Genomic DNA, 21,999 nt, shown 5'->3' on the forward strand with positions numbered 1-21,999 from the left:
TTTCTCACGCTGCCCATTCAAGAAGCTGTATGTCTTCTGCTGGATATCAGGTAAATAAATTCACCCAATGAAATGCAAGATTTCTCATCCCTGTTTATGAGCTATGATTTCATATTCTGGCCCTTATTTTGACATCCAGTAAGTCCTGGAACCAAATAATTTGAAAGCAGAGGAAAAACACCAGCAGCTTTTTTTTTTTTTTTTTTTTTTTTTTTTTTTTTTTTTTTAATTCTGATTCATTAGATCCAATCAATTTTGACAAATATGGCATCTCAGCAAATTTCAGACACCTGTGGCACAAATACACAGATGTACAGCACTCCTGGTTACCACTGGAAGTCAATGAGAGAAATAGGCACCTCTGGGATGCAATTCCTGCTCTCCTGAACTCCTCCTTATATTTCTCTTTCTTATCATAACATTTTTATGTGCAACACATATCCACAGGTGAGAGAGCGAAGCAGAGATCAACAAATGAAATAGAAAAGTTCAGATTAAGTAATAGATTTCCCCAGAGGGGGAAAAAAAATATTGTGTCTGAAATACCAGTGGAGAGACCTCATCTTAAAGATGAGAAAAAGCCACTGAATTGGAGAAAAGTGTGACCCATTTAAAAGGTCATCTAATCCTTCTTTTATTCTAGGCAGGATAAACTAAAGCTACATTGCTTCTTTACAGATGTTTCATTAATCTCTTCCGTAAAGCCCCTGAAGACAGGCATTTGAAAATTTCTGTGGCAATTTATCCTTTGTGCTTAGCAGGAAGTGCTGTCCCTGTAAATCTCCTTCGCAATAATTTTGGCACATCGTCCTGCTCCAGCAGAAATGGAGAACAGTTCCGTCCTGCCTTCTCTGCAGCACGTCTCAGGAGTTTGAAAACATCAAGATACAACTTTCTTCTACTTTCTAGATGGAAATGCATCTGTTTTTTTAAACTTCCTTGCTAAGATACAGGTGTTATTTTACCTCTTCCCCCCTCACTGCCTTCTGCTGTGGCTCCTTGAGCTGCTCATTGTTTCAAAGTGAAATTGTGTGAAGGATTTCTGCTGATCCCTAGAATGTGCAAAACGGAGCAGAAGGATTACTCAGCTTCCTTTAACGTGTAATCCACTTGTTTTTACACCAAAGAAGGACAATAATAGAAACCATAGAAATCACAGAATGGGTTTGGGTTGGAAGGGACCTTAAAGAGCATCTTTGTCATTCCGACCCCCTGCCATGGGCAGGGACAACCTCCACTATCCCAGGTTGCTCCAAGCCCTGTCCAACCTGGTCATGGACGCTTCCAGGGATCCAGGGGCAGCCAAAACCACGTTGAGCTGGGATGTCCTGTGGTGCCTGGTCCTTTTCTGATGAAATTATGCTTACCCTGCATCTTGCCCTTACGGAGATGTGGAGGGCTTGGCTGTTGTTGTGGTACAGAAACAAACATAACTGAGATCGCAGAAAATTCCCCTTGCTTTGAAGGAGTAGAGTTTTGCTGGGGAGCGAGAAAATACTGAACAAATGATTGTTTGACTTCCCAGTTAAGGCAAAGGCACTCACACTGCAACAAAACCCTGGTGCTACAACAGAAAACAGGTGGAGCTCCAGCAGGTGCTGCAGGAGCTGAACCCCTCATCCCCGTGGTGAGCACCTCCCTGAGTCAGCTCTCTTGGAGCCAGAGCAACTCAATGAGAGATACAGCAAGAGCTTCATGGCCCTGCAGGAGAAAACACACGCCTTTGCCCTCAGAATTCCTTCCACGTTTGGGGATTTTACTGACGAAGGAAGTTAAATGAGCAACGGGACTTGTTTGGTTCCAATGGCACTTTGTCATAACCCCTAAAATCAGGAGAGTAGAAGCTTTACAGATAAATGTGTGCCTCAATGACAGCGGCATTATTCCACCCACAGCAAGCAGCACAAGTCAGAGACATTCAAAACAGATTTTTTTTTTTTTTTTCAGATAAAAATCAAGGGAAAAAAAACCCAGAACAAACAAAATCAGTTTTCCTCTTCTGTCTTCAGCTTTTCCCTAATCCCTGAGGCAACAACGGCAAAAAACAGCTCGGGGAAGAATGTTCTGATGTACACTGCTGCTCTGGGGATGGGATTGGCCATGAGCACCTCCTGCTTCTTCCTGCTCACTGTGGCAAGGACTTCCTCTGCCACCTCCACGGGGTGCACGCCGTAGGACACCTTCCTGAAAAAGACTGCAAGCGGGAGAGGAGTGAGGGCTACAGACAGACAGACAGACAGACAGGCAGACAGGCAGGCAGATACTCTGAGGGAATGGTGTTGGGGTGATACACAGCTGATGAATCAGTCAAATCAGGTTTATTTCTGTGCGCTTTTAATCACTTCCCCACTCCACTCTCGTCATCAGTATGTGGCCAAGATCTTTTCATAATTGAGCTAAAATCCTTACAGTCCCTAAGAGAAGGAGCAACCTGAGTGCAGAGGAATTGTCCCTTTGGACCTTTCGTGCTTTCTTGCCCCTCCATTCCTGATGCCCTCTGTGTTGCCATATGATGTGAGCTTTTTGAGGTGTTTACAGCTCTGTAGCTGAATTCTCACAGTCTGTACTACAAACAATCAGCGTTTTCTACATTCCTTTCTAATGAGAGTCAACTGATTGAATTCTGGCCAGTGGAATGGAGAGGTGGTGACCTTGTTCTCTAATCCCCGGTCATTGTTCAGAACCTATATAAGTGAGGTTTTTGTAAATAAAAAAAAGCTTTTCAGCCTTCATCTTCATAGAGTCAGATCTGTGAGTATCTGTTCTGTCCTCTAGCAACACTGATGTATTTATTTTCTCACATAACGCTGTCTTATTCCACATTCCTTCTCTTTTCACCAGGCTGATAATACCTCTCCAATATCTCTTTCCTTTTGCTCCTCGTGCCTGTTCATCCTTTCTGTCATTTCCATAATTTTTCTTTCCTCTTTTCACCCTGGAATGTGCTCCCTCCTGCTTTATGTGCCTCACCTTCATCCACCCAAACTTACATTTCCAAATAGATGCCTCCCAGTTGCCTGGTGCTGGCTGGCGATGGTATGAGCAGATGAAGGTTGGGCTCACGGTGCTGACAGAAATATCAAACTCTTCCATTTCAGCTCTAAGACAATCAAAAAAGCCCACAGCAGCATGCTTGGAAGCAGCATCTAAAAATAAAAAGAGCACACGTGCATGTTTATATTTATATGATTGCATGGATTGCAGGTGTATAATGAAGCACCAATGTTTGGGAAAGCGAGCATGGAATGATAAACCAAAATGCAAAAGGAATATTTCACCCCAGTGAAATTATCGCATGACATATTCAAAAGAAGCAATAAGGAATTATCTATGCAGGACAATTGGACACGTCAGACAGCACGTGTCTGCACTTCCCAGTCAGAACCAGCACATCCTGGGTTAGGAAATAACAATTCTGTTACCTCTACTGTTCAAAAATGAACTTTGGTGGATGGAGTTGTCCCTGAGATGAGGCCTCGCACCTTCTGTTTCTGCAGTTTGCAACACATCCAGAAAATGCAGAGAAACACGTGTCCATGCTGGAATTCAGTGCTCCTCGTGTGTTGCAAACTGATTAAGACTTTGCCCAGCAGCAGCAATCTGAGCCACTTCTAATACTAAAGTGAATTTCAAAGTAACTGAATGTCAAGACTTTTTAATCTGCCTTTAGAGTCTTTTTATTGAGAGCATTATGAATGAGATGATAGCATGTGAAACTTGAGCAACAAACAGAACTGTGTGCTCAGTGCAGCAGAGCTGTAAAGTGCTCAGGCGCTTTTATTTGACTCAGCTGACGGTGAAAATCACCCTGTGCCTGTCTAGGCAATGGCAGGTGGGAAGAGTGTGCATTTGTTTTGACATCCCTTCTTCTGGCAGCTTCATCTCCTGCAAATAAATATTGGTAGGGGCATTGTAAAAACTCTCTCTGTTGGCTCTTCTGCTTCTCATGGTTTCACACACAAACAAAATGTATCCTGACACAATTCTCTCCGTCCTAGATGGGAAGAATTCCAGATGTCACATCAATGTGTTGTTTCCTTTCTGAGCCTTTTTTGTAGCTCTTACACTTCTTTTGAGATGGGAGACCAGAAGAGCACACAATGTTTGGGATGTGGCTCTGCACATGTGTAGACTTATGCATAAATTCACAAAGACATACAAACATGTTTTAATTTATTTTTTTTTCTGCTGCTTTCCTTACAGTTCATGTCACTGTAGTTTGCCTTCATGGGGCTATAAATCACGATTCTGAGGTCTCACAGACTTTGTAATTCCGAGCCCGTTGCTCACTCTGACTTTCTGTCAAGCTAAAAATGTCTGTTTACATCTGTCCCAAGTTTAAAATGTCTATTTACATCTCTCCTACATTTTCTGTCCACTAATTTTGTATTTTATTTATGCAAAGACCTTCCATCATAATTCAGAACAGCCTCAATTCTTTAGGGGTTTCGGATGAAAGACCTTGAAAAATTCCTGGAAAGCCAAGCAGAAAGCAATTCCTACATCTCCTTTCAAACTCCCACACCTAAATACATTATTGCTTCACAAAGCAGTAGCTCTTATCTACTTATATTTTATATTTACACACTATTCTTCATGAAGGTTTCTGTCAATATGCACAAGTATAGATCAGATATAGATTTTAACTACACAACATATATTTTTATGTCTTTATTTAAAATTTGCTGTCACTTTCTTTTATCGTCCTATTCTCAAGTCCCCGAGGCAGCAGTTACATTTCAGCATTTTAACTATTTCTAATTGAGTTCCAATTAAAAAAAAAATTCAACCAAATACTGTAGTAATACCAAATTTGGATGTAAATTAACACTTTTAATAACCTCTGACGAGTGCCACGGACTCCCCACAACTTCTGCGTTAGAACGTAGGTTTTTGCAATGGATAACTTACAAGCTGCACGAAATGGAATCCCTATTTTCCCTTGGATGCTATTAATGAGAACAATTTGGCCAGTTCTTCTTGAGATCATGTTAGGAAGAATGGCTGCAAAAAGAGAAATGCAAGAAAGAGCCGCGTAAGTAAAAGAGCTGAGTGCATTTAGTGAAAAGGAGAGACAGCTGAAGTGTAAATAGCACAAATTCAATAAAGGTTGTCTCAATACTGCAAGCAAAAGTATGACAAAATCCAACAGCTGGAAATTGTCTTCCAGGCTTCACCTGAATTCTACATGCAGAGTTGCTTGCAGTATTAACCCATTTAATTGTCAATGTGCTTTAAGTGGTAACAGTGAAAAAAAATTAAAAAAAAAAAAGAAAGAAAAATTAAAATACCTTTGGTTAATGTTATCGGTCCAAAATAGTTGGCATCCATTATCTTCTTATCAAGTTCCAGTGAAATGCTCTGCACTGCTCCTTTCACCTTCATGCTTGCATTGTTGATCAGGATATCCACACAGCCATAGCAGTTCAGGATCTCCTTAGCTACATCTCGAATGCAGCTTATGTCTGTGATATCCAGGAGTATCAGCTTTGGGGCATAGGTCTGATGGACAAGAGGCTCATTTCAACGGCACTTGTTAAGTACAAACTCTATTTCTATTTCTATTATTCCTATTATTCCTATTATTCCTATTATTCCTATTATTCCTATTATTCCTATTATTCCTATTATTCCTATTATTTATATTATTTATATTATTTATATTATTTATATTATTTATATTATTTATATTATTTATACTATTTATATTTCTATGTCTTTGTCTGGTCTTTGTCTTGTCAGTTGTCTATGTCTTTGTCTTCTTGAATTTACCTTGATACTCAAAGTGCTTTTGTCATCCTCACATAAACTCAAGATTTTAAGATTAATTCAGTCTAGAAAGAAGATCTAGAGCAATGAGAGCTGGAGTTTTCCATCCTGGAGAAGGTTCTGGGGGATTTTAATGCTCCTTCCAGTGCCTAAAAGGGCTCCAGAAAAGCTGGAGAAGGACTTTGGACAAGGCATGGAGGGACAGGACCCCGGGAATGGTTTCCCACTGCCAGAAATGGATGGGATATTGGGGGAAATCCTTCCCTGTGAGGGTGTGAGGCCCTGGCACAGGGTGCCCAGAGCAGCTGTGGCTGCCCCTGGATCCCTGGCAGTGCCCAAGGCCAGGTTGGACACTGGGGCTTGGAGCAGCCTGGGACAGTGGAAGGTGTCCCTGCCATGGCAGGGGTGGCACTGGGTGACATTTAAGATCCCTTCAATCCAAGCCATCCTGTGATTTTGTGATTCTGTCATTCTGTGAGGATGGGTGTTCATTATTTAACTTCAGACGAAGCAGAACACCATGGGAAGGGACAGCTGGACTAGCTCCTGGTGAGTTTTGTCTCTCTTGCAATCAGTGGAAAGAAAAAATAGACACAAGGGTGACTCCTACCAGTTCAAGTCACGGTCTGGGAAGAACTCTTTGCTGACAAGAGACTGGGGTTTAGTGCTGTGACAGATAAGCTACGTACACATGGGCACAGATGGAAGGTAGGAATGGTTTGTTTTGCTATAGGTTATACAAATGGAGTTTGCATTCATATGATTTCTGCAGAAACAGATTTTATCAGCTGTGGGACAGAGGAACAAACATCAAGTTTGGGGTTTTTTTTCCTCTTACTGCATTACTTGGACACGGTAATGCAGAACTCTTTACATATACTTAATATTTTTTCCCGGTTGAATCTGTGCAGGCTAACATGAACACACTATTTTTGTGGTTATTTATGTAGATGAATGAAGAAAAAAAAAAAAACACCTGAAATATTTGTAGGTCTGATGAGCAATAGTTGCAAAAATTTATGTGGTGCGTTCAGGAACACCTGTGCTTTGGATTGTTGGTCACAGAAGGGAAGCTTTGCCATAAGCCTCAAGGAACACTTGCCAAAGAGCAGGGGCAGTCCTGTGTGCCCACTGTCAGTGTTCTTTTTTCATCCCAAATCCCTTCTACCTGGGACTTTTTCCCAAAACAGTGGAGAAGCTTAAAATGAATTTGATCTTTCGACCTATCTCCCACTCCTTGAGCGCACTAATCTTACGAAAAACTGATGGCATTTCCTGTCATTAAATGAAGCATTTGGATCCCTCTCATCCAAATTATCAGGCTGCTGAGGGTTTCTAGCTGGGTGGCTTGTTCAGAACACAGGAGCACTCCGATGCTTTAACGGATCAGCTCCAGAGGGCAGGGTTTTGGCATCGTGCTCTAAAGACCTTCAGAGATGTCTCTTTCTCTGTCTCTCTGTGTCTGGTGACCAAAGCCACCGCTGATAGGAAATCACGATCCTTGCACATGGTTTTACTGGATTTAAAATGGCATTCTGTCCCTGAGTGTAGCTGATGGTTGACATCTTCTGCCCCACGTGCGAGAACCGTGACCCTCGGGTTTTGTGTCAGTGTAAGAAGTGTGGGAAGCGCTGGGATCGCAGAGCTCTACTGGCACAGGCGTGGTGTGCATCAACTTGTGATTTAAAATCCCAAACAAAGCACAAAGCCATTGAGTTTTTAGTTGCAGTGGGGCACAAAGAAGGAAATAGCCCCCATCTCCCTGCTCTTGGGGAGGGATGTAGAAGACAATTTTTGAGAGAATCAAAAGAGATTCAGATTTGCAGAGCTGAACGCAAAGAAAATTATTCAGTGCCTTTATATTTGGTTGATTCCAGAACAATTTGGGGGAAAAAAACCCAATAAATGTAATGCTGCTTGAACTTTAAACTAGGCTTTAGGGCTTCCCTTCCTAAACTTAAATTTCTACCTCACGTCTGTAGAAGATTTATGTATTTTAGTTTTTCTGAAGGTTCTAATTCAATCCTCACCTTTCTGGGCACTCCTGGGCCTGTGTGGATTTGGCCCAGGGGAATTCATACTCCAACACCTGAGCAAGGTTTATCCCAGGCTGTGGATACCTACCGTGCTGGGGTCTGTCACGCTAATTAAGGCATCATACAAAGCTTCTAACTTTTCCCATGTCCTGCCACACAACACAAGCCTTGCTCCTCCTGCATGAAACACACGAGAACATTCTAGGAGAGAAATACAACCAAAAAAAAAAAAAAAAAAAAATTTACAATAGTGGCAAATTGATTTTGTTTATTTTGCTTGAAATGGGATGCTGGTTTTGCTAAGGGTGTTATGCTCAAAACTCAATTTTGAAATAACATGAGAAGAAAAAGAAAGCATTGACTTGTGATAGTACACGGGTGAGAAATAAATTAGATTTAATGTCTTGAGATAATGCATAGTTAATGGTACAACACAATGCCGCTGTTTAGTAATGGGATTTAATATAAAAGTAATTAAGACAATAACTATGTCAGTTAATGGATGATGAGAATGAGTTAGAATTTTTTTTCTGTATATCCTCCCCAGACACACTTGCTATAAACAAAACTACACACAAAAACACAAACTGCATCTTTTGCAAACCTCTAAAGAAACCAGGCAGCCCCAGTTAGGTCACACCTGCCAGCTCTGTGTGCCACCTGCGTGAAACTCCCGGCAACACAGAACTCATCCACGGCTTTGAAAAACAGCAATGCAGGTAAACTTATTTAAACTGTCCTACTGCTGAAGCACCCATGAGAGCGTCCTTCCTCCAAAAGCCCTTCCCTCCAGGTGTAATCCATCCCAAGACTTTTATCTCCTGAGCACTAAACCTTCCCCGTGGGCAGAGGCATCAGGGACCAGCTTCCTCAGCTACACCCCCTGAAGCCTTCCTGAGAAAAGCACCTCTGGGAATGCAGGGCTGGCACTGCATTTTCCTCATTCAGACACAATCTAAGCTAGGGCTTTTCCTGAGTTTAAGACAGGTCTCGGAGAATTCCTCTCCGTTTTTTACACAGGTGAACTCTGATGGTGCATTTCTGAAAGTGGGGACTCAAACAACAACGGAACTGTCAACCAGTGATGCCTCTCATCCCCGCTCAGCACTGGCTACAGGACTGCAACCAAGTCATTAGTGCAGGTGTTTGTGGGGAGATTCGAGCTAAATTCTGAAATACGAGGCTGCAGCACCTTGACCGCTTGTGTCTGCTCTGTTTTCTTCTCCAGGCGGTGTTGAGGGAGAATTTGTTCCTCACCATCCTGTCTGCTTGACCAGAGAAATGCATTTAAAAACACGAAGCACAGATACCCCATGGGCATCCCTGAGGAATTCACTGTTAGCTGGATCCCTCTGGCAGCTCTAGGCTGCTGCAGCTGCCTGTTCGAGCTCAGCTCAACTGAAACAGTGGTGCTCAGTCCAGGAATCCATCAGGGATGTCCTCCTAACCAGGAAAATTTCTTTTTTTTCCCCTCAGAATAGATAAATTCTTGCAGGTAGCCCTGGGGATGCAGCTGATGATGTGCCCAAAACCAGAGGTTTGCCCTGGGTGCAGCCAGAGCGTTAATTGGCAGTGGGTTGGTTTTGTGTGCTCCCATGACTGAAAGTCCAGAGTTATTTTTCCTGATTGGCTCATTCCCCAAAAAATCTCTCAGCCTTGGAGCTCTCCTGTTCGGTCCCTAATCAAATCTGCGTGACAGCCACGAGCGTAATCAGCATGGGAGGAAAAGGATCTGGCATTACAGCGCCCTGCCAGTCTGTTTGCTTTGTCTCAGCTCCTTTGGCCTTTGCTGAACGGGCATCAGAACAGCCCCCGAGGCTTGCTGTCCTCCAAGAAATGTCAATACCCACAGGAAATCCAGTATTATTTATCCACTACCCATTTTAGATTTCTTAAATGATCATGTTAATATCTGTGTGCAAGTATTTATGGATCCACCCTTGTAGTTTTGCAAACCTGTGCAGCTGGAAACTTTTATTTAAGCAATCTTTTCCATTATTTACAACAGTAATTTTATGAACGCTTTCTATTTTCTTTTTCTTTCTTTTTCCCTAGCATAGAAGGATTTTCTATTTAATGCCCAAAAGAGTATTTGCCAGAACATTTACAGCAGTATTTTCCCTATAAGCAACAGTTGAGATAATCTTGTGGGGAAAAAAAAAAAAAGAGAAAAATATTTCAATGTGAACAGCAATAAAGGTGAAAAAGGGAAACCAATGATGTTCTCCTCTAGAACTTCCCTGCACTTCCCTGAGTTACAGCACTCAGAAGAAACAGGAAGTAGGTTTCAATAACAACCACAAACCATTGAAAACATCTTCAATCATCATAGATTTGTTTCTCTTTTTTAACTTTGACGAATGTCGCCTTTAGTCCGGGAATTCTGGCACGAAGGAAAAGAATTTGGCCGTTTCCTTAGAGCCCCCATCCCCAGCAGCTGGCCACACAGCTGGTATTTTAAAGCTTTGAGTGAATGGCCATCACATATGCCTGAGTGGAGAGTTAATTTTGCATTATTTGGTCCCATTCAAGACTGCAAATAACATCCTGGTGTCAACCTACGGGATACTGGTCACAGGTATATTTAGGATAATAAAATAAGAGCGCTTTGAGTTACCTCATTTTTTTATCTACATGAAAAGGAGCGTGGGGGCACGACACACACACACAATTGCCTTTCTAGGCTCAAGAGCTAGCCACAGGGGGAAAAAAAATTTAAAAAAATAAAATTAATGTTCTTGCACTGCCCAAGGTGCATCTATTGAAGGTTTTTATTAAATACACACTTTATTCTCTTAACCTTGTCCAGCCTCTGTTCCAGAGGCCTCCAGCTGGAAGCACTGGAGGATGCCAAGGGAAGAGGAGTAATCAGGGTGATAGAGAGGGAAGAGATGCCAATAGGGACAGAGGGGTGAGCACTGCTGCTCACAAGAAGCAGGAACTGTGGAAGTGTCTGAGGGCTGAAAAGGAACACGTAAAGAGGAAGGTGACACCCGTTAGTGCAGATACCCTGCAGTGGCAGCCTGTGAAATGAGATCTTACAGTAGCAACGCGCTAAAAATAGCACTCAGCGTTCTTGTAAAAGCTCTCCTTCTACTGAATGAAATAAATACAAAGCTCTGCAGCTCCTGCTGCTTTACCAAAGGTTCCCATGGCTGAGGCTAAAAATACGCACTTAAAAATCACGGGATTTGTTTATAAATATATTTATTAACTTCTGCTTCATCCAGCCGGTTCTGTATAGATCCAAGGCAATGTGTGCATGTTTGTCACCCAGAGGGTGCTTCTGTGCCCTGACAGTGAGAAGAAAGGAGACAACTCACCCTTGCCTAGTCCAGAGATGGCATCCGTGATCACCACTACCTTGTTCTGCACCGCTGACTTGGACAGCAGCCACCTGACCGACTGGTAAATATAAATAATTCCACTTATCCCTATCAGAAGCAGTGGTAGAGCAAGCACAGAAAAGATACCCATGGCTGTGGGAAACAAAAGACCACATGAGAGGACAGCAGGCACAACACACATTCGTGGTTTTTCAATTATTCCTACAGTAATCACGATCCCCATTCATGATTTTTCAATTATTCCCATCTAAAAAACAATGTTTCCTCATCTAGAAAATCCAGTGGTTGGCATGCCAAAGCAGCAACGTGAAGCAGCAGGAAGGTTCTTTCCCAATCAATGGTGTAATTTTGGTTTATTTTAATAAACAGGGTAATATTGTCTGTCTGTTTTATAAATATAAATATAAATTTAAAAACCTAAATCTAAATATAAATAAATATATAAATATATAAATATATAAATATATAAATATATACACACCTATACACTTATATACATATATATGTGTGTGTATATGTATATTTAAAAATATATTCATATATACATATATACGTATATACGTATATACACAAATATGTACAAATATGTACAAATATGTACAAATATGTACACATATATACATATATACATGTATACATATATACATATATAATTATAAATTATTCCACTTATCCCTAAGAGAAGCACTGGTAGAGCAAGTACAGAAAAGATACCCAAGGCTGTGGGAAACAAAAGACCACACGAGAGTACAGTAATCACAACACACATTTGTGATTTTTCAGTTATTCCTATCTAAAAACCAATGTTTTCTTATCTGGGAAATCCAGTGGTCAGCATGCCAAAGCAGCAACGTGAAGAAGCAGGAAGGTTCTTTTCCAATCAGTGGTGTAATATTGATTGTGGGGTTGGGTTTTTTTAATAAACAGGGTAATATTGTTTGTTTGTCTGTTTTTCCTCATTTTTGTATGGTCTAGGCAGAAATTGATTCCTTTTTATGCAAAATTATTGTATGTTGGCAAGACCATAAAAAATAAATAAATAAATAAATAAATATTTAAAAAGTATGTATATTCTATTATGCCTTGTGGCAAAACATAAAATAAACACTGAACTTTTAATTACACTGTTTTAATTACGCTACCATTCGAAAACAGAGAAAAAGCCTTTCCTCCAAATTTCAGCTAAAACTCGCAACAGAAGTCTTTTCTGTTCCAAAAGAGAGAGAAAACTCGATCACTTACCATGGCTACGAGGACCCCAGCCACAGACAGAGCATTCTGTTGTATTTTTGTGAAGCTTTGCATGAAGGGTTGGATTTTAAGCCCCTCTAGCACTTTCACAGAGCATTTGCTGAGGCTCCTTGCCCTGAACGAGAGTGGCTATGTATGGCCTGGTGACAGAGGCACTGCCAGAGTAAATATAGCCTGCCCAGCGTGATCTGCGTGCCTGACCTACCCACCCCAACAGCCTGGGCTGGCACAGAAGAGCTCTCAGGGCACTGTCAATGCACTTGGACAAAGAACCTCCTCTCCTCCTGCCTTGTGCTCTGTTGTAGCTGTTTGTGATGCCTCAGTTTCTTGGGATTTGCCTCCGAGTGACTTTACACACCGTAACGGGTCTTCAAATCCAGGAAAGGAGTTGAAAAAAATCCCATTTCAGCAACAGGAGCGATGTATGGACGCGTCAGGGAAAGGTCTCTGAGCAGGCTGGGAGAGTCAGTGCTGCTCATCACACAGAGCTGCTGCAGGAGCTCAGCGCTGCACAGCACATCTGTGCTCCCAGGGGCTGCTCTCCCCTCTCGGTGTCTGCAACACAGATCTCCCTCCTTCCCAGCAATTTCAGGACCATTCCAACTCAAGACCTGATGATCTGCATTTTACATTTTTACATTTCCATCTGTTTCACATTTCCTGTAGAGGAATTATCTGTTTGTAGAATCACAGAATGATTTGGGTTGGAAAGAGCCCTAAGCCACATCTCCCGTGCCGTGGCAGGGACACCTCCCACTTGACCAGGCTGCTCCAAGCCCCAAGCTCCAAGCCTTGAACACTTTGAGGGATGGAGCAGCCCCAGCCTCTCTGGGCAACCTGTGACACCAGCCTCTTGAGTGAAGGAAATGTTCCGAACACCTCATCTAAATCTGTCCTCTCTTAGTTTAACGCTGTCCCTCTTTGTCCTGTCACTATTTACCCATATAAAAAGCTTCTGGGTTTTTTTAACAGTTCTTCAAGGCCACAAGGTCTCCCAGAACCTTCTCTTCTCCGGGCTGAACACCTCCAGGTGTCCCAGCCCAGAGCAGAGGGAGTCCAGCCCTGAGAACACCCCAGGTGAGGTCTCACAAGGGCAGAGAAGCTGTGATTGCTAACCTGACAACCACACTTACTGCTTGACCTTCGGAGTCCTAGGAAGAAGAATGGGTTTACCATAAATCATCCCTGTTTTGCTCCTTAAAAAAAATGTATTAATGTCTTAAAACTGCAAGCTCTGACAACCAGATTCATGGTTCTGTTTGTGCTGTGTAATTGGTCACCCAAACTCTAATTTTCATTTCCAGTGTGAGAATGCAATCCTACAAATCACAGTCATTGATGTTGGAGGTTTCCAAGGAACAAGGGCTTCATGGTTATTTCAGCAGGTCACCAGGACAATGGTGACCTTGGGTGAGTGGGAACAGCAGAAGATTATTTAAGTGAGGGTAGGAGGGGGCGTTCAGACATGGTTTGTAAACCTAAATTGCTCCACAAACTGCTGACTTCAAGAATCAAGACGTGTCCTCTTGCCTCTGAAAGCTGAAGCTGCCCAAAGAACCCATGGTTTAAGATTTCCAAACCACAGAATTCCATAATGTGTCAACGTGTGAAGCACTGCGCGCATTTCTAGCTAAAAATTACAGGAATGACAGAAAGGAATAAATACCAGTTTTTCAATGCAAAATGGCCACAGTGTGCTGTAACGTACATCAGTTTCTGCAAGTGAATGTAAAAACATTGAGTCATGCCAGGCCACCTGCAGCAACAGAGAGGAAATCCAATTTTCCGTCATTCCTAAAGCTATCTTCTCTTACTTTGAAAGCATCAGCTTTTAATAAACAAATGAGCAGTTCCCTATCAGCAGCTGAGCCAGTTTCTTCCTTTTATGGAACATGATGTGTTGTTTGTTTAATACATTCAGAGTTCTGGAAACATTTTTCCTGGAAAGTTGAAACGTTCAAAAAAGGGGGGAAAAAGCACACACTAGAGACAGAGGGCTCATATGAGTTCCAAGTGATTTGTTTCCAAATGAAGCAGAATAAAGGTACAAGAAACATAAAAAGGCAAGACTAGGGAAAAGTCAATTGAAAGAACTTGATAGCCCACAGTGTGTAAGACTGTAAAGATAAAATGCTACCTTGTCCATTAATATAATGAAAAACTGTAAAGAAAAACTGCCAGAATCGTCTGGGAAAATACAGATATACAGTGACAAAACACCCAAATCTTCTGAAGCACAGAAATCTCCGTCCGGTGAAATACCAGAGAAATGCGTTATGCACTGCCACCTTCAGAGCACTGTTGGGACACCAGGGGAACACGGATATTTAAAAACTCCTCTAGAGGGTAGTTCCCATAAAAAGGGTAAATCATCTACAGAGAAACTTGAACAGAGGTGAGGCTTTCTCCCTCCTCAGCTGGCTCTGAAAATCTCTCTATGCTGAGCTCCAGGAACTGCCCCCGATGATGCCAGAGCTGAACAGTGTGTGTCCAAATCTGAAACCTGATGGAGATCTAGGGTTCATTTCCTTGTAGCCCCCAACCCAGGTGGCTTTTTGAGAGCATCAGCATGAACTTGCAAAAAAATCTGCATTTACTGACATTTCACATTGTTCAGAAGTGCTGCAGGTGGCATGGAATGGATGTTCTTTGAGGTTTTCTTTGTGGGGCAGGGCTAAGGGTGCTGGGCTGGGGGGATGTAGGGTGCTGGTAGTTTGGGGCTCAGACAGAGTGGGATTTGAGGTGCCTGTGTGAAAAACAAAGGGTACTTTTTGGAGTTTTTAGAAATTTAATAAGGGGATAAAAAGGGACAATGTCTAGCACTGAGGTGTTTCTGGCTATTGGCTAAAAAACCACACTTAGTTTTAAAACAACGTTCTCTAGATACTGTTACATTACTGGAGTACATACACATTCATGAGTTTATACATTATTTATTTTTTTTTTTTTTTCATGTTACAGGAACGCTTTTGTTCGGTTTTAACCCCTGACTCGTCTGCATGGCATCCTGCAGATTAGGTCAATATATTGTCATTTCTTCTTATGGTTTCATCCTGTTGTTCCACACTCCCTGATAACATGGTAAATTCTCCTCTATTTTTGTTCTTGTTGCTCTGGTTCTTGTCACTTCTTCCCCCAGCAGTGGCACATCACCAGTGCCATGCCCTCCCAGCACAGAAAGTCTCTCCAAGTGGGTCTGGTCCATGCCCATTCTTGGTCTGGATGTAGTGCCGCTCCTGGGTGTGGTTCTGGTCTTGCTCCCAGTCCCACTCCTGGGTCTGGATGTGTTCTCCAGGTTGATCCTGGTCCCCAACATGGTTCAGATTGTGGCATCCCCCATGGTCCTTGTCCCAGTCCCAGCTGTTATCCTGTCCTGGTTCTGGTCCTGGTCCCTGTTGTCCCAGTGCTGCACACATTCACCACCATGGTCCTGCTCCTAGTCCTAAACACGGTTCTGGTCTGGACCCTGCTCCCAATCCTAGCTCTGATCCTTGTATGATGTAAGGGGTCTCTACACTGTCCCCAAAGCCCCAGATCCCCACAGCTCTCTGCAGCCTCGGTGCCCCAGAGGCATCACGGCCTCTTCCGCAGCCCTGGGGGTTCCTAGAGGCCCTGCCCCAGCTCCCAGTTCGGAGATGAGGATACCGTGTGGGACCCTGCAAAGGAGTTACAGCGGTCCAGGCAGGTGTTCCCTGTCACAGAGGGCCACCAGACTGGTCACACAGCGCTTGCCCTCAGTGAAGCCGCGCTGGCCGGCTCGGGTCACCTCCTCTCTGCCGTCAGTCCCGTGCCATCGCATCCCGATCCTCCAGATCCCACCCTGTGCTCTTCCCACCCTACAGGTCCCTGCTGCTCTGCTGGGTTCCTTACACAGGGGAATGGACGGAGAGCTTGTACACTGAAGCAGCCTCTAACAGCTGCCAGCTCCGGTCGGCTCCAGCGTGTTTAGGGACAGTTTCCCGGCCGATCTCACCCACGAGTTCCTCAATCACACCCGCGGCAGCTCCCGGGCCGCCATGCTGGGTGGCGGCACTTCCGGTGGCGGTCACGTGGGCAGCGCGTCATGTGACCGGCGGCGCCGGCGGGCCGGAGGTGCGAGCGACCCCGGGGCCGGGGGGGAGCCGCGGGGTGGGACCGGGGCCGTGGGGCTGCGGGAGCCCCCGGGATCGCTGCGGGGCAGAGGGGTCTGAGCACGGGGGGATGCGGGAGGGATTCCCGCGGGGATAAGCCCGGCTTGCCCCCGCCCCTCGGTGCTGCCCTCCTGACGCGCCCCGTGCCCCCCTCCAGGTCATGGCCGCCCCCCGCCCACCCCGGGTGGTGCCGGGCGAAGCCTCGGAGAGCGATTCGGAGCCGGAGCTGCTGGTGGGGACGGTAGGGGAGGGCCCCGGAGCCGGGCTGAAGGTGCCGGGCGAAGCCTCCGAGACCGAAGAGGAGGAGGAGGAGGAGGAGGAGGAGGAGGAGGAGGAGGAGCAGAGGCCGAAGACGCCGCCGGTGCTGGCGGAGGAGCCGGCGGCCCTTTGGGGGGGCGGCCCCTCGCTGCTGCAGCAGCGGCTGCGGGAGGGGACGGGGCGGCTGCGGGGGGCGGTGGGCAGCGTCCTCCGGCAGAGCTACGGCAGCGCAGCCCGGAGCCTGGGGGGGCTGGGGGGAGCCCTGAGCCGGGCGCAGGTGACCGCAGCCGCCGCCGCGCACTGCCTGCGCCTGGCCCGCCGCGATCTGCGCGCCGTGGCCGACACCATCGATATCGTCACAGCCTGTCACCTCCTGCCCGACATCCGCGGGCAGCTCTGACCGGCACCGCCTTCATCCCCAGCGGCGGCGCAGACACCTGCGGGCAACATCGCTGCTTGTCCTCGGCATCGCTAGCACCTCAGCTGCCACCGCGGGGTCATCGCCGTCAGGATCATCAGTGCGGCATCTTGCCAAGGGTGGAGTTGTGGTGGCATCGAGCCGTGTTTGCAGCACCCCACACTGACCCTGAAGATCATCTCACGATGGCATCATCACCAACGTAGCCACAGTGACACCAAACAGTGGCTTTGGCACAGAGACCACCGGCCTGGTCCCCAGGACCTGAATGCTCTGGTGACATCATTGCTGCTGGTCCCCTGGCAGCTGCCACCCCCCTGAACTGCAGCCTGGTGCTGGCTCATCACCATTGGCTTCAAATGCCACTGTTTTATGTGACATGGAACTGAATAAAGCCGTGGTGGTGTCAGAGCCATAGTGGAGAGCTTGGCCAATGCTGTGAGGACAGCCGTGTTGCAGGAGGGGGGATGAGGACAAAATAGGGTGATGGATGCTGGTGTCACATTGCAGTGGCCTTTGAGTTCACTGGTAGCCCAGGGACAGGATTGGTGGCCTGAGCTGTATCGCACATGTCCCCAGGGACTGGTACCGTCACCCTCTTGTGATGTCCCTGGCACCCCCAGCCCCAGCACTGCCCCTCCAAGGGGCATCGCCCCCCCCATCCCCATCCCAAGAAGGACACACTCTGGGGGCACACAAGGGTTTATTTGGGGGATACTTGCACCACAGCACCAGTGTCACCCCCTGAGGACACGGGGAGAGGGTGTGTGTCCCTGGAGGGGGTTACATATGGGTGCTCAGGCTGTCCATGTACTCCTGCAGAGCCTGCAGCCGGGCATCGATCTCAGCCAGCTCAGCTGAGGGCTCCTTGGAGCGGTTCTCTGGGGAGACCAGGGCAGGAAAAATGGGTTAACAAAGGCCTAGATTGGGGTACCCCTCAAATATCTAGGGGCTCAGATGGGGCCTCACCTTTACCAGGGCGCTTGCCACCAGTCCTGCACACTGGCAGCTTGTCGCTGGCAGCGGGGCGAGGCACCTGGAGGTAGGTTGGGGGTCACCAGTGAGCTCCTGGTCACCCTGCTTTGGGATGAAGAGGGGTGGGGGCACCCCAAAGGGACAGCCACTCACCATACAAGGGCCATTGCAGGACGAGGTGCTCAGGGGTCTCCGTGAACGGGTCACTCTCCTGCCCCTGCCCAAGGTGAGGGGGTTAAAGGGTGCTGGAAGGGATGCCCAAGCATCCTGCCCAACCCCAGCATTACCTGCAGGGCACAGGCTCGGGGCGCTCACTGGCTTTGCTGCCAGAGCTCCCTCCCAAGCGCCAGCTCCGGGAGCTTTCGGCTGCAGGGAGAAATGGGGATGGGGGGAAGTTAAGGAAGGAGCCCCAGCACGCTGTGGGTTCACCCCCAGCGCTCTCCACGTTCCCCACTCACCAGACGAGCTGCGCCTGTGGCTCCTCGCCGGGCTGGTGCTGCCAGAAGCCACTCCACGCCGCTGGCTGCACCCAAGGGAGATGGTGGGAAAGGGGAACACGGGGCTGAAGCGGGGAGGAGACCCCCCAGGTGCCAGCCAGGGAGGGATGGTGACAAGCTCAGTCACCAGCGCTTACTTTCTGAGCTCAGCTTCCTTCTGCCGCCACTGACGGGCCCTGACAAAGGCAGTGGGGTCGAAGCGTGGTTGGCGAGAGCCTGGCAGGGGGAGGCAGAGGAGGGGGTCAGGGTGAGGAGGGGGTGAGCTGTGTCCCATCTCCACTCCTGGGTGTGTGGTGTCCCCAAGTGTCCCATACCTGCGGGTGACTGGGACTTTGGTGAGGGGCGGCCCCGGCTGCTCCTGTGGCTCTCCAGGGATGCTGAGCGTTGCTTCTGGGGGCGTGGGGCTGGGCTGGCAGATTTCTGGCGGCTGCCAAGAGGACCGGTACATCAAGGTGGGACAGGGGGACACCCCACGGTCATGAGGGTCCTCCTGCAGGGTTCACCCCGGCCTCACCCCCTCCTGTAGGAGGCCAGTTCAGCTGTCAGATTCTTCACCCGCTGCTGCAGCCTCTGCTCCAATGACTTTGCCTGGGCCAGCTGTGAGGGGGGAAGAAAAGGTTCACAGTGCATCCGGCAGCCCCTGTCCCTCCCAAGAGCAGCTCCCACCCTTCCCAGCCCACCTCTGCAGCCAGCTGCCGGTACTCGCGCCGGTGCCGGGCCTCTGCTGCCCGCTTCTCCTCCAGTGCCTGCCACAGCCTGGGAGGGATGGCAGGGGCCGGTCTGGGGGTTCCTTCCTCACCCTGTGAGACAGGAACCCCCAAACCCCTCCGGATGTCACCGGCTCCACTCACGCGTCCCGTAAGTGTTGTGTCTCCTCCAGGCGCCGGGCCCGGAGCTGCGCCAGCTGCTCCTGCAGCTCCCGCACCAGCGCCACAAGGTCCGGCCGCCCCGCGTAGGGCAGTGGCAGCGGGTAATGGATCCTGGAGGGGAGCACGTGGAGGAGGTGAGGCTGGAGTCACTCCCCTGTGACCCCTGCCTGGTGTCCCCTGTCACCTATCGAACTCCACAGAGTAGACGAGGATGAGGTAGCGCTTGGTGTTGAGGGGGGAAGAGGTGGAAGGGGGAGGCCGGGTGACTGCCCCCACTTTGCGGCTATGCAGGGTCTCCAAGTCGGTGTAGGTGAGGAGCTCCAGGCTGACCGAGTCGCTACTCTGCAGAAAGTTTGAAAAGCAGGAGGGCTCGGTGAGACACACACCCCACCCCAGGTACCCCCAAAAACGCCGTGTGAGGGAGCAGCACGGCCACACCTGTGTCAGTGCCGACTCCAGCATGCTGCAGAAAATGCCAAACTGCTTGAAATTCCCCGTTTTGCGGGTCAGGTCCTCGATGACTGCGAGAAGCGAGCAGGATTTCCATCAGTGGCAGTCGTGGGAGATGCCCTCAACGCCCCCAGGTTCCCTCCGACACTCACAGGCGGCATCGAACTCGCCTCTCCACAGGTCGGCGGTGCCGTGAGCCTCCACCTCCACCCGCAACGTGGTGCGGGTCAGGGTCACCCGCACCGTGTGTGCCCCGGGCCGGAAAGCGCATTCGGCCTGCAGGTAGCGCGGCTCCCCCATGGCACGAGGGGCTCTGCGGGCAGACAGGGGCACCCTCGGCAGGCAGGGGCACCCCGGGAGCACAGAGGGCACCCTCGGCAGGCAGGGGCACCCCGGGAGCACAGAGGGCACCCCCGGAAGGAGGAAAGGGCAGCTGGAGGGCTCGGGATAGCTGAGCTGGGGTGGATTCTGCGCCGGGGAGTGCAGAGCAGGAGCAGAATTGATGGGCGCGCACTGATGGGATAAGAAGGGGAGCCCACAACTCCCACAACTCCACGAGCGGTGACCAGAGAGGATCTCAGAGCTTTTGTTGACTCGGGCACTGCTGGGGGCGGGCGCAGTTTGAAGGGGTGGAGAGAACACAGAGGAACAAGGGGAGAGCAATGCGTTTGGGCCTGCTGCCTGGGGAGCAGCGGGGACACCAGGGCTTCGGGGACCTGTTCTGGGGGTACCGAGGGAAGGGAACCGAGGGTGGCCCGGACCCGCGGTTACGCTCAGGCGACAAATACCGGGAGCGACCCTGCCGCATCGGGGGAGGCTCACCGCCCGCCGCGATCCTCCGCGCCTCAGCCGCGCCCCGCCCCGCTGCACCCCGCCCTCCGCCGCTCATTGGCTGTCGGCGCCGCTCGTCATCGCAATGCCGTTAGGCGCTCCGCGCTGCCCTCCAGCCTCCCGCTGCCATTGGTTGTCAGGCGAAGCTCTCCTCCCAGTCCCATTGTTCCATTGGTTGTTGTAGCTGTCACTCAGTTTTGGGGCGTCACTCCCTGGGGCAGGCCCTGCCTCTTCCCTTGTCCCTGAGGGGTCCCGCCTACTGTTCACTATGGCCGCGTTCCGCTCCGATGGGGGATAGGTAGCGGGGCGGGTTACTGGGCCTGGGGCAGAACGTCTGGGCTGGATATGGGAGGAAGACAGAACCGGAGGAGGGCACCGACAAGTTGCGGAGCAACTGGACCTCGAACGTGTTTTTATTAACCAGTGCGACTGGGGGAAGTCTGGGAGATGCCCCTCGAGGCCCCAGGACTCCACTAGAGGACCCTCAGATTACAAAGTTTCCCCCTGAAATGGTTGGAAGGGGCAGCCTCAAGGCTCCAGATCCTCCCTCAGATCGTTGCAGGAGGTTGGCCCCCACAAAATATTGGGGAGGAGGGCAAATAGAGCACCCTCAGCACACCCCCAGACTGCCCTTGGGGCTGCCAGCAGCCCTTCTCAGGCAGGACTGTGTCCATGTCTGAGCAGTGGGTGACGCTGAGGGCATTGTGAGTACCCCAGATCAAACCTGGGGCCTTCAAAATAACACTCTGGGCCCTCTAAATGAGCCCTTGAACTTTAAAAAACGTAAACCTTGGAATGTATAAGCGTGGTTTTGTACCACATGAAAAGGTTGGTTTGGACCTTAAATGGACTATTTGGCCTTCCAAGTGTAGGCTTTGGCGATCTAAAAGTGGTGGTGTTTTCCTTACTTTTGAGGATCGAATTGTATAAATAAAAGTTTGCACTTGAAAAACTCGGGGCTGAATCTGAAGCACAGTGCTTTGGGCCTTAAGCGCTGGCAGAGGTGGGACGAGAGGGCACAAATGCAGACCCAGAGTGGCTCAGGAGGAGACATTCTTACTGTGGGGGTGACTGAGGCTCTTTGGGGGGATTCGGGGCTCTCTACCTGGGGAAGACTAAGAGGCCAACTGGACACACCTGTGGTGGTCTCCCTGCAGCTTGCCTTGGA

At 48.4% G+C, this 21,999-nt stretch overlaps 3 protein-coding genes across 4 annotated transcripts; 1 reads left to right on the plus strand and 2 right to left on the minus strand.

The window, feature by feature from the left end:
- Window positions 1-1,957: 1,957 nt before the first annotated feature.
- DHRS7C (dehydrogenase/reductase 7C) lies at window positions 1,958-12,531 on the minus strand. The gene is made up of 7 exons (XM_040081964.2): window positions 12,395-12,531; window positions 11,129-11,284; window positions 7,894-8,006; window positions 5,292-5,502; window positions 4,912-5,004; window positions 2,991-3,146; window positions 1,958-2,194 (listed from the first exon to the last, which is right to left on the minus strand). Exons 2-7 carry the CDS (start codon window positions 11,280-11,282, stop codon window positions 1,986-1,988), a joined length of 936 nt encoding a protein of 311 aa, XP_039937898.1. The 5' UTR covers window positions 11,283-11,284; window positions 12,395-12,531; the 3' UTR covers window positions 1,958-1,985.
- A 3,924-nt stretch (window positions 12,532-16,455) lies between these two features.
- On the plus strand, window positions 16,456-17,620 carry BLOC1S3 (biogenesis of lysosomal organelles complex 1 subunit 3). The gene is made up of 2 exons (XM_040082050.2): window positions 16,456-16,495; window positions 16,691-17,620. The coding sequence occupies exon 2, from the start codon at window positions 16,694-16,696 to the stop codon at window positions 17,189-17,191; it is 498 nt and encodes a 165-aa protein (XP_039937984.1). The 5' UTR covers window positions 16,456-16,495; window positions 16,691-16,693; the 3' UTR covers window positions 17,192-17,620.
- Window positions 17,621-17,895: 275 nt separating this feature from the next.
- On the minus strand, window positions 17,896-20,845 carry CCDC61 (coiled-coil domain containing 61). 2 transcript variants are annotated; one of them, XM_040082049.1, is made up of 14 exons: window positions 20,789-20,845; window positions 20,153-20,313; window positions 19,989-20,071; window positions 19,735-19,892; window positions 19,533-19,661; window positions 19,362-19,437; window positions 19,196-19,278; window positions 18,996-19,108; window positions 18,819-18,897; window positions 18,643-18,707; window positions 18,472-18,550; window positions 18,338-18,401; window positions 18,179-18,245; window positions 17,896-18,090 (listed from the first exon to the last, which is right to left on the minus strand). In XM_040082049.1, exons 1-14 carry the CDS (start codon window positions 20,806-20,808, stop codon window positions 17,993-17,995), a joined length of 1,275 nt encoding a protein of 424 aa, XP_039937983.1. In that variant the 5' UTR covers window positions 20,809-20,845; the 3' UTR covers window positions 17,896-17,992. The 2 variants fall into 2 exon arrangements, with proteins under 2 accessions (XP_039937983.1, XP_058278904.1); XM_058422921.1 differs by lacking the exon at window positions 20,789-20,845 and adding an exon at window positions 20,382-20,779 and having other exon boundaries at window positions 20,153-20,342.
- Window positions 20,846-21,999: the final 1,154 nt, after the last annotated feature.

Source organism: Hirundo rustica, chromosome 18 (genome assembly GCF_015227805.2).
Source record: "Hirundo rustica isolate bHirRus1 chromosome 18, bHirRus1.pri.v3, whole genome shotgun sequence".
NCBI lineage: Eukaryota > Metazoa > Chordata > Aves > Passeriformes > Hirundinidae > Hirundo > Hirundo rustica.